This window comes from Mirounga angustirostris, unplaced genomic scaffold (assembly GCF_029215605.1).
Source record: "Mirounga angustirostris isolate CCGP_5_RB_7025 unplaced genomic scaffold, mMirAng1.0.hap1 SCAF_13, whole genome shotgun sequence".
Lineage (NCBI taxonomy): Eukaryota > Metazoa > Chordata > Mammalia > Carnivora > Phocidae > Mirounga > Mirounga angustirostris.
The window spans coordinates 52526702-52540909 of NW_026991721.1; the positions used below are offsets into that span (position 1 = coordinate 52526702).

Below are 14208 nucleotides of genomic sequence, written 5' to 3' on the forward strand. Positions count from 1 at the left end.
TAAAATACAAATCTTTTAACAATATACTTCCATCTCATCTCTCCCATCGTTTGACCTGTTACTGTCATGAATCGCACAATACATTGTTACTAATTTTTGTTTTAAATGGTCAGTAATCTTTTTTAAAGATTAAAAATTAGAAAAAAGTTTTAAGTATTCACTCATGTATTTATCTTTTCTGGTACTCTTCATTCTTTTGTGTAGATTCACGTTTCCAGTTAGTATTTAGTTTTTGCCTAAGAGTATCTTTTAATTTTTCTTAGAGTGCAGGTCTGTCGGAAAAACAGTCCTATCTTTTATTTCCATGAAAACATTCTCATTTTCCTTTTATTTTTTTAAATATAAATTTATTTTGTGCCTTAGGGTGATATTTGTGTGCTAGAAACATTTTACTTTGATTGAAATCAAAATAATTATTCAGTTTATTAAATTCAGAACCCTTGTTCTTAAGCTTTTAAATTTAGCTTATAAACCTTATTCCCACTCCTGGGTGGGATATGTGTGACATTCTTCCAGGAAGCTCCCAACTGTCTTAATATTAATGCCTTGCTAGAGGGAAAAATAACCTTAACTTGACAACAACAAGGCCTGGGTATCCTGTGAGTCTTCTTTAACATATGAAAATCCTTTTGAAACCTCCCTTTTCCTTACCTCCCCCAACTCCCAAGAATGTAATCAGCCACTCCTCACAGCCCCGGTGCAGCAGGTCTTTCTGCCCACAGGTCCTGTCCCGATGCTTTAATAAAACTACCATTTTGCACCAAAACAAAACAAAACAAAAACTTACTCCATTTATAAGTCTAACTTTTTTTATTAAGTTTTAAAATTTTAATTCCAGTATAGTTGACATACAGTGTTAAATTAGTTTCATGTGTACAACGTCATGATTCAGCAATTCTATACATTACTCAGTGTTCACCATGAGAGGTGTACTCTTAATCCCCATCACTTTTTATCCCCTTCCAACTTGAAAGTATATACTTGAAAGTATATAACGGGCCACTCCTCGTGACCCTAGTGCAGCTCTTTCCACCCACGGGTCCCGTCCCTGTGCTTTAATAAAATCACCTTTTTGCACCAAAGACATCTCAAGAACTCTTTCTTGGTCATTGACTTTGAACACTAACATTTCCCACATCAAATTAATCTTCAATAAAACAGGAAAGAATATCTGCTGGGAAAAAGTCTCTTCAACAAATAGTGTTGTTGGGAAAACTGGTCAGCTACAAACAAAAGAATGAAACTGGACCACTTTCTTAAACCATACATGAAAATGCATTTAAAGGGGCGCCTGGATGGCTCAGCCGTTAAGTGTCTGCCTTTGGCTCAGGTCTGATCCCAGGGTCCTGGGATCCAGCCCTGCATGGGGCTCTCTGCTCAGTGGGAAGCCTGCTTCTCCCTCTCACACTCTCCCTGCTTGTGTTCCCTCTCTCGCTATCTCTGTCAAATACATAAAATCTTTAAGAATTAAAAAAAAAAAAACATTTAAAATGGATTAAAGACCTAAATGTGAAACCTGAAACCATAAAAATCCTAGAAGACAGCACAGGGAGGAATTTCTCTGACATCAGCCATAACAACATTTTTCTAGATATGTCTCATTATTTTATGTATGGTGTATATGTTATTTATATATATATATATATATATATATATATATATATATAATTTATATAATTTTTAAAAGACTTATTTGATAGAGCATGCATGCAAGAAAAAGCAAGAGTCTTTTGTGGTTGCATATAAATTTTAGGATTGTTTGTTCTAGTTCTGTGAAAAATGCTATTGGTATTTTGATAGGGGTGCATTAAATGTGTAGATTGCTTTGGGTAGGATAGACATTTTAACAGTATTTGTTCTTCCAATCCATGAGCATGGAATTCTTTTCATTTGTGTCATCTTCCATTTCTTTCATCAGTGTTTTATCAAAGTATGGGTCTTTCACCTCCTTGGTTAAGTTTATTCCTAGGTATTTTATATTTTTTGGTGCAATTGTAAATGGGATTGTTTTCTTAACTTCTCTTTGCTACTTCATTATTAGTATATAGAGATACAATGGATTTCTGTACATTGATTTTATATCCTGCAACTATAAGTCTGGTTTTTTTAAATTTTTTTTTATTAGAGAGGTGGGGGAGGGGCAGGGGGGGAGAGAGAATCTTAATCAGGCTGCTCACCTAGCACGGAGCCCAATGAGAGGCTCAATCTTATGACCCAACATCATGACCTGAGCTGAAATCAAGAGTCAGATGCTTAACTGACTCAGCCACCCAGGCGCCCCATAAGTCTAATGTTTTAACCATCATTTTTTTTTTTTTTTTTTTTTTTTGCTTAAACAACAGAAATTCATTTTCTCATGATTCTAGAGTCTAGAAGTCCAAGATCAAGGTGATGGTAGGGTTGGTTTCTTTTGAAGCCTCTCTTCTTGGCTTACAGATGGCTGTCTTCTCCCTCTGTGTGTGTCTGTTGTCCTAATTTCCTCCTTTTTTTAATGCTAAGTTAGCCACCATACAGTACATCATTAGTTTTTGATGTAGTTTTGAATGATTCATTAGTTGCATATGACACCTAGTGCTCATCACAACACGTGCCCTCTTTAACCATCATTTTTGAGGGCCTTTGAATAATACTTAATCCCATTTAATTTAGATGTTTTAAATTGCATTTATGCATTTAATATATTGTTTTGGTACTGCAGTTGTCTGACTGAAATATTTTCAGAATACTTAAGGAATTCTTATAAATTTAATACATTAAATGTGTAACTATAGAGACCTTAAATGCTCATGTATCTTTCACATCTATAAATGTAGTGAGATGTTTCTTTGTGATTTTTTTAACTGAAAACTGGAAATTTGAATCTAATAATGTGGTAACACTAGAAATCAGATTCTCCCCCTTCCTCAAGGTTTGCTGTGTTTTTTGTTGTTGTTATTTTTACATCACTTAGGATGTCTGTGCTTTGGGTCAATCTGAGGCATAAAATCAAGGTCTTAGGTTTTTCTGATCATTTCCTTGGGAATGCACTGTCACTTTCTAATTTTCCCCATATATGCAGCTGTTTCTAATGTGCTAGCCTGTAATGTCTGGGAAAAGGAGAAGAATGAAGAGGGGTAAAAAGGGTGCTAGTTCTTTAAATTTCCTGGCAGTCACTTTAGCCTGAAAGGAAGGACTTTGCAACAGTGGGAGTAGGTGCAACAATGGTTGCTTGCCTTTCTGTCTGTCCTTCTGTGGCAAAAAGCAGCAAACAGTGACCAGAACACACGTTCCCTATATTTGGAGTACAGGTTTGTTTGTGCTACCCTGGCTCTCACCAGCTGCTGTGTAAGCTACTCTTGGAACTGTACACAGTTGTTTGCCATGTGGCTGGGGTGGGGGGTTGATAGCTGCTAATGTGCTAAGAGCTGAAATTGAGCAAAATTAACCCCAATTTATGTAAGTCTTCCTCTGGAAGTTGCTAGCTTTTTAATATACTCCAGAGTTCCAAAATAATTACATTAGACACAGTCTGCCAGTACAGTTTTGTCTTAAGTTGAGAGACAGATTCCTGGTGCTTCCTACTTTGCCATTTTTCCAGAATCCTCTTTTCTTTCCTTTTTTCAAAGATTTTGAGTTGATATTTTCCTTCACCATTTAAATATGTTATTTCACTGATTTTTTTGTCTTTTATCTTTTTATCTTTTATCATATTTTTTTATGAGAAGTCTGCTATTTGCTTACCTTTATTTCTCTCTAAATATGTCCTTTGTTTCCCCCTCTGCCTACCTTTACAGTTTCCTTTCCTTCATCAGTTTTTGGGTGTTTTTCACCAGTTTGAATGTAATAATCCTTAATGTGGTGTGTGTATATGTACTCTTATATTTATCCTTCTTGGTATTCATTAAGATTCTTGGATTTGTTGATGTGTAATTATCATCAAATTTTTAAGATATTTTACTTTCATTTCCTCAGATTATTTTTGTTTCTCCTGTCTTTTTAGGACTCCAATCATACATACATATTTATATATATGTGTGTATATATATATATAATATTACTTGTCTAATAGTGTGTTATAGGTCATTTGGATAGATTCTGTTCCTATATCTTCAAATTCTCTGATCTGTACATGATCTGTAATATCTAATCTGATATTAAGTTCATCCAGTGAAATTTTCATTTATTATATTTTTTCAGCTCTAGAATTTCCATTGTTTTTTGTGTCTTACAGTTATGTTTTTATTATGTTCATGTTTTCTTGACATTATTTAAATACACACCTGTATTTTTGTTTTATATGATTTAATACCCTTGTTGATTCATTCTATCATCTCTTTCATTTCTGAGTTTGTCTTTATTGAGTAATTTTTTCTGGTTCTAGTTACACTTTCCTGCTTCTTCACATGTCTGGTAAATTTGGGTTACATGCTGGACATTGTGATTTTAGGCTAGGTGATATGTTTTATTGTATTCCTTTAAAGAATTTTGGATTTTTCTAGCAAGCAGTTAAGGTACTTAAAGTTAGTTTGATCCTTTGAAGGATGTTTTTAAGTTCTTTAATAGAGGCTCTAAAGTCATTCTAGTTCTAAATTATCCCCATTCTAAGGCATGGCCCTCTGGAGGCTCTGAAGAATGCCTTTGTAATTACTGAACTCTCTCTGCTCTTGCTACATGGAACTTGAAAGATTCATACCCCTGTGTGAGCTCTGCACATTGTCTTAGAACTTTCTGGTAATTTTTCTTTTCTTACAAGTTGTTCTTTGCAAGCTTTATAGTTTTACTCTGCACATATACTAATTGATATTTAGCCATACACTCAAAGGACCTCTGCATATTTCTCTGGAACTCCTCTTTTTTTTTTTTTTTTTCTTCAGAGCTCCATTCTTGGTGAGACTCTATCCCACAAATTCTAGCTATCTTGACCTCTCTTTAATCTGTTCTCTTTCTACTCAAATCATCATGCTAGCTGGGTCCATTTTAGGTTCCCCCTCTCTGTGCCACAGTCTAGTATACACCTGCAAAAAGGAAGCCTGAGTAATGGAAGAGCTAGTTTCATCTGTTTACCTTTTCTCAGAGATAATCATATTGTGCTCCCAGTTCCCCACTGGGCTGAAAAGAATTATCTTCCTTATTTTGTTCAGTTTTCTAGTTGTTTATGGGCAGGAGGCAAAGTCTTAGTTCTGTTACACCCTCATGGCCATTACAGAGTTCTCTTCACAGGTATTTTAATGAGAAAGGAAGAGAGATTTTCATAAAACCGGAGATACTTCAAGGCAAATAACAGATAAGAGAACAAGGAACTTTTCTAATGATACCATCTGATATGAAAAGTCTAGGGCCAGAAATACTCAGGGCAGGTACCTACCTGGGAAATGGGTCAGAACAGGGAGATTAGTGTGGTTTTGGGACCTCAGAGCTTTGCCCCATCCCTACCCCATTCACCTTACTCTCAGGTTATTACTGTACCTACAGTTTTCTTGCTGCCAGAAAGCCCCTAGAGAGGGAAGCTACTTTTTCACCATCACTAATATGATTATTATATGTCACTAAATACTGACTTCTAGAGCATAAAAATATTGAAATCAAAGTGTAAGTGACTAGTACTTAGTATGTTTCTGAGATTTGGGAGGGAGTAAGGAACGCTAGTAAGACTTGTGACATTAATGGGCTTTCTGAGAACCTTATCTGCCAAGGTGGCTGAGTTCAGCCTTTCTCCCTCTTCTTTTCCTCTTCTGCCTGCAGTTACGATCAGATGCCTTTTCTCATGCATGACAATGACCTGAGAAGAACAACCAATATTAGGGAGGTCCTGCCAAATGCCTCCTTCACACATGCTAGCTTCTTCAAGTGGAGTTTCCTGTCGACTCTGAATGCAGGCAAATGGTTTGTACAATCACGGGTAAGACACATTCCCCAACTCAATAAACCTGCATTAAATGTCTCTTCTATATGAAGTCATGTGCTGCTCCTAGAAATAAAGGCAAGCATACACAGAATTTCATCCCAGTTTGGTAGCAGAACTATAGCACTGACAGGAGGACTTTTCCAGGAATGCAGTCAGTCTAATTGCTGCTTTCTACATTCAGTGGAAATTCTGAAGATGAACTTGTAAACTTACTTTTGTCATTTAATTCCTTTTTATCGAAGCGTTTCATTAACTTTCATTGTATCTACCATGTAGACAGCATTTTCCTAGGCATTTTGAGTAGCTCATAGTCATAGATGAGGCAGACTGGGAAACATATTTATTCCAGCCTCCTCTTCTTATCATTCAATAAATATTTATTGAGTACCTCTTGGGTACTAGGCACATGGAATACAATGGTGAATAAAACACACTCAGCCCTAATGGAGTTCACAGGCTAGAAGAGACAATTACAATACACTGTGATAAGTGCTGAACTAGAGTTAATTTTAGGTTGCTTAGGAGCACACAAGAGCAACTTCTAACTCAGTCTCAGGGATGGAGATGGGGGATTCTGGAAGAAGGAGACAATGAAGGTGTGGTAAAATATAAAGCATTGCTGTGTACAGTGTAATTTAGAGGCAAGAGTGAATGGTTCTACTTGAGAGAGTTGAATACTCGATGCAAACGTATCATTTGAGCTGAGGGAAGATCATTAGTAATGGGAACCATGGGCAATGATGGTGGTATATTTCAAAGATTACAGTATACTGGAGCAAGAATGGATATGGTGTGCATGCATGCATGTGTGAAAGAGGAAGAGAAGAATGGAGGGAAGGAAGGAGAGAAAGGTGGGTAGGGAGGAAATGGGAGATAGATTTGGAGAAGAACCTGGGAAAACATGTTGAGAGGAGATTATAGCAATGCTTAAATAACAAGTTAGAGAGTTTAGAATTATCCTGAGTATTTTAAAGTGGCTAAAATCAAAGGTCACATTTGCATTCGATAAAAGTTAAATCTGCCTTCCCAAGATAGATTAAAGAAAATAAAACAACTTAGATTCCAATTTATCATATGTCTAGGGGGAATCCACGTGACCTAGGTTATACCAATCAGATACACTCATTTGAGACTTCAATTTTGAAAATAAACATCTGAGCACAACAGGACAGCAAGCATTCACATTGCTAGCACCTGTAACATCAGAGATAGTGTGGTATGGGTATCAGCTCTCTTATCAGGTAATTATAATTAGGAAAATAAGTCTTAAGGTATTTTTAATTGTATACTTGGGCCGGAATGGAATTTTATTTATATTTTGATATTAACCCTGAGAACTTATTTGATCCTTTTTTGTGTAAAAATAGTGTTAAGTAAAGCATTATGTTAAAATGCACTTCTCGGGGTGCCTGGGTGGCTCAGTCATTAAGCGTCTGCCTTCGGCTCGGGTCGTGGTCCCAGGATCCTGGGATCGAGCCCCATGTCGGGCTCCCTGCTTAGCGGGAGGTCTGCTTCTCCCTCTCCCTCTCCCCCTGCTTGTGTTCTCTCTCTTGCTGTGTGTCTCTCTCTGTCAAATAAATAAATAAAATCTTTAAAAAAAAAATGCACTTCTCTGCTTTAATTTCATTCTATTAACTAGTGTTAATATAAGAGATAGCTGAAAGTAGATTTGTAATTACAGTATCTTAGAAAACTTGTTCTTATAGGAGTATATAGCCTATAAATACTGTTTCCATTTGTGAAAACCTGGTATTCCAGGTTTCTGTGCGTACATAGGCTCTCTCTGTGTCTCATCATACATGAAGAAACAGACACATACAAACTAGAGATGCTCCATTAGAATGTATATATTGGGTTAGTCAGCCATAGTTAATGTTTTGGCAAATGTGCCTTCCGGATGAAAAGGCTGATATTGTGTCTGATACATCATGTATGACTCATAGAATCTTATTGTTAAGTGATAGGGTTAGATATGTCATTGTAATAAATTTTGGTGGGTTTTTTAAGGATTAATAGTTTTATTTTAGCATAGTTAGGTGGCATTCTTGCAGTATTTAGTTAATACTATTACTATGGCTACTGAAGAGTATCCTGAAACCTGGCGTTCCAAATATGGTTACCTAGGGGGCTTTATTTTCAGGTTTAATTGTGGAGTTTTCTTTGCTTGCATGCTGTGCAGTCAGGGATGGCTGAAGTGGTGTGGGCATGTGATTTTAAAGATTTGGAAGTTTGGATACTCTTTCATAGCAAAGGAATTGTTTTTGTTTGTGAGGATTATTCTGGTCATTCTTCACTGGATGTGTAAAATTATGAATTGATGATGGTGAGTTGATCATTATTGTTAGTATATATATTCCTGAGATTATTGGTGAAAATTAAATTGTTAATCTGATTGATAATGAAATAAAAATAGAGCAGTTCTGGTAGTTGTTCCTGGAAGTTCAGCTGAGTTCCTGTTTCTCCAGCAAAATCAACATTTCTGTAGAGATTTCTTATATCTTTTTGTGAAAGTGTCATTCTCAAAATGATAAAAATATAATTCTCATGCAGGGGCGCCTGGGTGGGTCAGTTTGTTAAACGTCCGCCTTTGGCTCAGGTCATGATCTCAGGGTCCTGGGATCGAGCCCCACATCAGGTTCCCTGCTAAGTGGAGAATCTGCTTCTCCCTCTCCCTCTGCTCCTCCCCCCCACTTGTGCTCTCTCTCCCACATATAAAGAAAATCTTTTAAAAATATATAATTCTCCTGCAACTAGATAGTGAGCATGAGTAAAAGTTTTATTTAGCACATTAATGAAAGAACAAATCAGGATGACAAAACCCACTCAAAAGAAAAGTGAGAAACCAACATGTGTATAGTCAGTGCAACAAAGAAATGCTGAAATTAGATTGCTAGATTAGATACAAACTTTGTAAAGATACTATTATATATTATGTATATAATATATAAGATATACTACATTACTATATGATATTATATGACAATAAAGCTATACCTTTGGAGTTATCTTCTCTATCAGAAAATATCATTTGCATCTGTACTGGTCAGAAATCATTTCCATTTTTATCAGTTTTCTACAACTTAACATCTAACTTTACATAGTTTTGCCCTAATCAATAGTAAATAGTAATTCAAACAAAGTTACCTTCCCCTAAGAGTTAGATGACCCTTACACAGTTTTGTTAAAGAATGTGCTACCATGGGATGCCTGGGTTGCTCAGTTGTTGGGCATCTGCCTTTGGCTCAGGTCATGATCCCAGAGTCCTGGGATCAAGCCCCACATCGGGCTCCCTGCTCTGCGGGGAAGCCCGCTTCTCCCTCTCTTACTCCTCCTGTTTGTGTTCCCTCTCTTACTGTGTCTCTCTCTGTTAAATAAATAAATAAAATCTTTAAAAAAAAAAAAAAGAATGTGCTACCATGATCCTATATGGTCCAACAATCAACTTTTTGCCTTATTTGTAAGTTGAATAGTTTAACAGTCTCCTTTTGTAGTCATAATTAACTTCTATAGAGTATTTAGAGGTTCATCTCAGTGCAATGTTGTGTTATTTTGGCTTTATTAATTTCCATAAGTTCCTTGTTGTATAATCATCAAATTCAGAGCCAGATTGTGTTAAACAACTTCTTAGTCTGTCAAATTAGATTCTGTCTGGAGATTATGTATAGAATAAAAAAATTCAATTTTAATAGTCCCTATCACTCCAGAGTTCTTTTTATCACTATTATTTGCAAAATAAGAAATTAATCTCTACCAGGTTTCACCTGTATACCTACAGACATGGGCAAATTCCTCTTTTTTCGTGCTAGGCAGTGATCTTTCTTACTACCTGTGATGCTGGGACAGTGTACAACAACAGATACCAGTTTGCTGAGGAAGACTTATAAGCATGGGTTTTCAAATGTCAATTATATCTGTGTCCTTAATGGAGACTGGGGATTTGTCATATCGAGTGAATGGAATGTATTCTCAAAGATGATCCTCCAGATTTGGTCCTGATTACACAATTTGTTAAATTATATCCCAGTAAAAAGGAGGACAGATTTTTATTCAACTTATGCAAATGACTGCATTGCCATGAAAAGTAGAGACTCAGTAAAAAATATTTCTACCTTAGTTCTGTGGGGTCAGTGAGAACAAGATACTAAATACGAAGAATGTTTTGCACATGCGTAACAGAGAAAAAGTTAAAAGAGAATAGGTTTTAAAATAGCAATAAGTACTACTGGGTATTTACCCAAGGACACAGATGTAATGAAAAGAAGGGCCATATGCACCCCAATGTTCATAGCAGCAATGTCCGCAATAGCCAAACTGTGGAAAGAGCTGAGATGCCCTTCAACAGACGAATGGATAAAGAAGATGTGGCCCATTTATACAATGGAATATTACTCAGCCATCAGAAAGGATGAATACCCAACTTTTACATCAACGTGGATGGGACTGGAGATTATGCTAAGTGAAATAAGTCAAGCAGAGAAAGTCAATGATCATATGGTTTCAGTTATTTGTGGAATGTAAGGAATAGCATGGAGGACATTAGGAGAAGGAAGAGAAAAATGAAGGGGGGGAAATTGGAGGGGGAGACAAACCATGAGACACTATGGACTCTGAGAAACAAACTGAGGGTTTTGCGGGGGGGTGGGGGTTAGCCCGGTGATGGGTATTAAGGAGGGCACATATTGCATGGAGCACTGGGTGTTATACGAAAACAATGAATCGTGGAACACTACATCAAAAACTAATGATTTACTGTGTGGTGACTAACATAACATAATAAAAAAAATAAAATTAAAAAAATATTAAAAAAATAGCAGTAAGTACATACCTATCAATAATTACTTTGAATGTAAATGGACTAAATGCTGCAATCAAAAGACAGTGTGACAGAATGGATAAAAAGGCAAGACCCATCTATATGCTGTCTACAAGAGACTCATTTCAGACCTAAAGACACATGCAGATTGAAGGTGAGGAGGTGGAGAAACATTTACCATGCAAATGGATGTGAAAAGATAGCTGGGTTAACAATACTTACATCAGGGGCGCCTGCGTGGCTCAGTCAGTTAAGCAGCTGCCTTCGGCTCAGGTCATGATCTCAGGCTCCTGGGATTGAGCCCCATGTCGGGCCCCCTGCTCAACAGCGAGTCTGCTTCTCCGTCTCCCTCTGTGCTCTCTCTCTCCCTTCCCCCCCAGTAAATAAATAAAATCTTAAAAAATCACAGTACTTATATCAGACAAAACTGACTTTAAAACAAGATCATAACAAGAAACAAAGAAGGACACTATATAATCATAAAGGGAACAATCCAACAAGAAGATATAACAATTGTAAATATTTATGCACTTAACATGGGAGCAATGAAATACATAAAGCTGCTAATAACAAACATAAAGGAACTAATCGAAGTAATTCAGTAATAGTAGAGGACTTTAACACCAACTTACATCAATGGATATATTATCTAAACAAGGAAAAAATTGTATATATTATCTAAACAAGGTAAAATTGACAAGGAAATAGTGCCTTTGAATGACATATTGGATCAGATGGATCTAACATAATATTCAGAACATTCCATCCCAGAACAGGAGAATACACATTCTTCTCAATTGCACATGGAACAGTCCCCAGAATAGATCACATATTTGGCCAAAAAGCCCCAACAAAGTAAAAAAGATTGAAGTCATACCATGCATCTTTTCTGACCACAATACTGTAAAACTAGAAATCAACCATAAGAAAAAAATCTGGAAAGAACACAAATACATGGAGGTTAAATAACATGCTAGTAAACAAAGGTTCAACAAAGAAATCAAAGAGGAAATCAAGAAATACATGGAAACAGATGAAAATGAAAACAACAATCCAAAATCTTTGGGATGCAGCAAAAGTGATTCTAACAAGTTTGTAGCAATACAAGCCTACTGCAAGAAGAAAAATCTCCAATCAACAACCTAGCCTTATACCTAAAGGAGCTAGAAAAAAAAGAACAAAGCCTAAAACCAGTAGAAGGAAAAAATAGATATCAGAGCAGAAATAAACAGAAACTAAAAAACAGTAGAACAGATAAATGAAACCAGGAGCTGGTTCTTTGAAAAGAGCAACAAAATTGAAAAAACCTTAAGTTGGACTCATCAAAAAACAAAAGAATTAACAAACTCAGAAATTAAAAAGGAGAAATAACCAACAGCATAAAATACAAAGAATTATAAGAGAATATTATAAAAAATTATATGCCAACAAATTGGACAACCTAGAAGAAATGGATAAATTCCTAGAAACATATCACCTACTAAAACGGAAGTAGGAAGAAGTAGAAAATTTGAACAGATCAATTCCCAGGAATGAAATTGAATCAGTAATCAAAAAATTTCCAACAACAAAAGTCCAAGACCAGATGGCTTCACAGGTGAATTCTACCAAACATTTAAAGAAGACTTAATACCTATTCTTCTCAAAATATTCCAAAAAATAGAAGAGGAAGGAAAGCTTCCAAATTCATTATGTGATGCCAGCATTACCCTCATACCAAAACCAGATGAGGACACTACAAAAAAAAAAAAAAAAGGAAGAAAGAAAGAAACAAACAAACAAAAAGAACTACCGGCCAATATCTCTGATGAACACAAATGCAAAACTCCTCAACAAAATGTTAGCAAACTGAATCCAACAATACGTTAAAAAAAATAATTCACCACAATCAAGTCTGATTTGTTCCTGGTATGCAAGGGTGTTTCAGTATTTGCAAGTCAATCAACATGATACATCACATCAGCAAAAGAATGAATAAAAACCCTATGATCATTTCAATAGGTGCAGAAAAAGGATTTGACAAAGTAAAACATCCATTCATGATAAAAGCCCTCAACAAAAGTAGGTTTAGAGAGAACATACCTCAACATAATAAAGGTCATCTGTGAAAACCCACAGCAAACGTCATACTTAATGGTGAAAAACTGAGAGTTTTTCCTCTAAGATCAGAAGCAAGACAAGGATGTCCATTCTCATCACTTATATTCAACGTAGTACTAGAAGTCCTAGCCTCAGTGACAAGGAAGGAAGGAAGAAAGGGAGGGGGGGTTGGAGGGAGGGAGGAAGAAAGGGAGGGAGGGAGGAAAGAGAGGAAGAAAGGAAGGAAGACATCTGAAAGAAAGACATCAGAATAGGAAAGGAAGAAGTAGAACTGTCACAATTTGCAGATGACATGATACTGAATATAGAAAATGCTAAAGAGTCCACCAAAAAGTTACTAGAGCTACTGAGTGAATTCAGTAAGGTTGCAGGATACAAAATCAATATACAGAAATCCATTGTATCTCTATACACTAATAATGAAGTAGCAGAAAGAAAAATTAAGAAAACAGTCCTATTTATAATTCATCAAAAAGAATAAAATACCTAGGAATAAACTTAACCAAGGAGGTGAAAGACTCATACTCTGAAAACTATAAAACATTGATGAAAGAAATGGAAGATGACACAAATGGAAAGAATTCCATGCTCATGGATTGGAAGAACATACATTGTTAAAATGTCTATCCTAACCAAAGCAATCTACACATTTAATGCACCCCTATCAAAATACCAATAGCATTTTTCACAAAACTAGAACAAACAATCCTAAAACTTATATGCAACCACAAAAAAACACAAATAAGCAAAGCAATCTTGAAAAAGAAAAACAAAACAACATCAGAATCCCAGATTTCAAGTTATACTACAAAGCTATAGTAATCAAAACAGTATGGTACTGGCACAGAAATAGACACATAGATCAATGGAATAGAATAGCAAGCCCAGAAGTAAACCCACAATTATATGGTCAATTAATCTTCGAAAGGAAAAAGTATGCAATGGGAAAGAAGACAGTCTCTTCAACAAATGGTGTTGGGAAAACTGGACAGCTACATGCAAAAGAATGAAACTGGATCATATTCTTACATCATACATAAAAATGAACTCAAAATGGATTAAGGACCTAAATGTGAGACCGGAAACATAAAAATCCTAGAAGAGAGACATTGGTTGTAGCAACATTTTTCTAGATAGTCTCCTAAGGCAAGGAAAATAAAAGCAAAAATAAACTATTGGGGCTACATCAAAATAAAAAGCTTCTGCACAGCAAAGGAAACAGTCAACAAAACTAAAAGGCAGCCTACTGAATGGGAGAAGTTCTTTACAAGTGACATATCTGATAAAGGTTACTATGCAAAATATATAAAGAACTTATACAACTCAACACTTAAACAAATAATCCAATTAAAAAATGGGCAGAAGATATTTCTCCAAGGAAGACCTCCAGATGGCCAAGAGACACAGGAAA

The 14208-nt window shown here is 35.9% G+C and overlaps 1 protein-coding gene across 1 annotated transcript in view; it reads left to right on the top strand.

Annotated features, from left to right (window-relative positions):
* The window catches only part of GDPD4 (glycerophosphodiester phosphodiesterase domain containing 4), a 107999-nt gene that overhangs the window by 46720 nt on the left and 47071 nt on the right, over positions 1–14208 (top strand). Inside the window, exon 9 of the mRNA XM_064575849.1 lies at positions 5722–5878. Within this exon, the coding sequence (XP_064431919.1) occupies positions 5722–5878 (157 nt within the window). The remainder of the gene's footprint in view (positions 1–5721; positions 5879–14208) is intronic.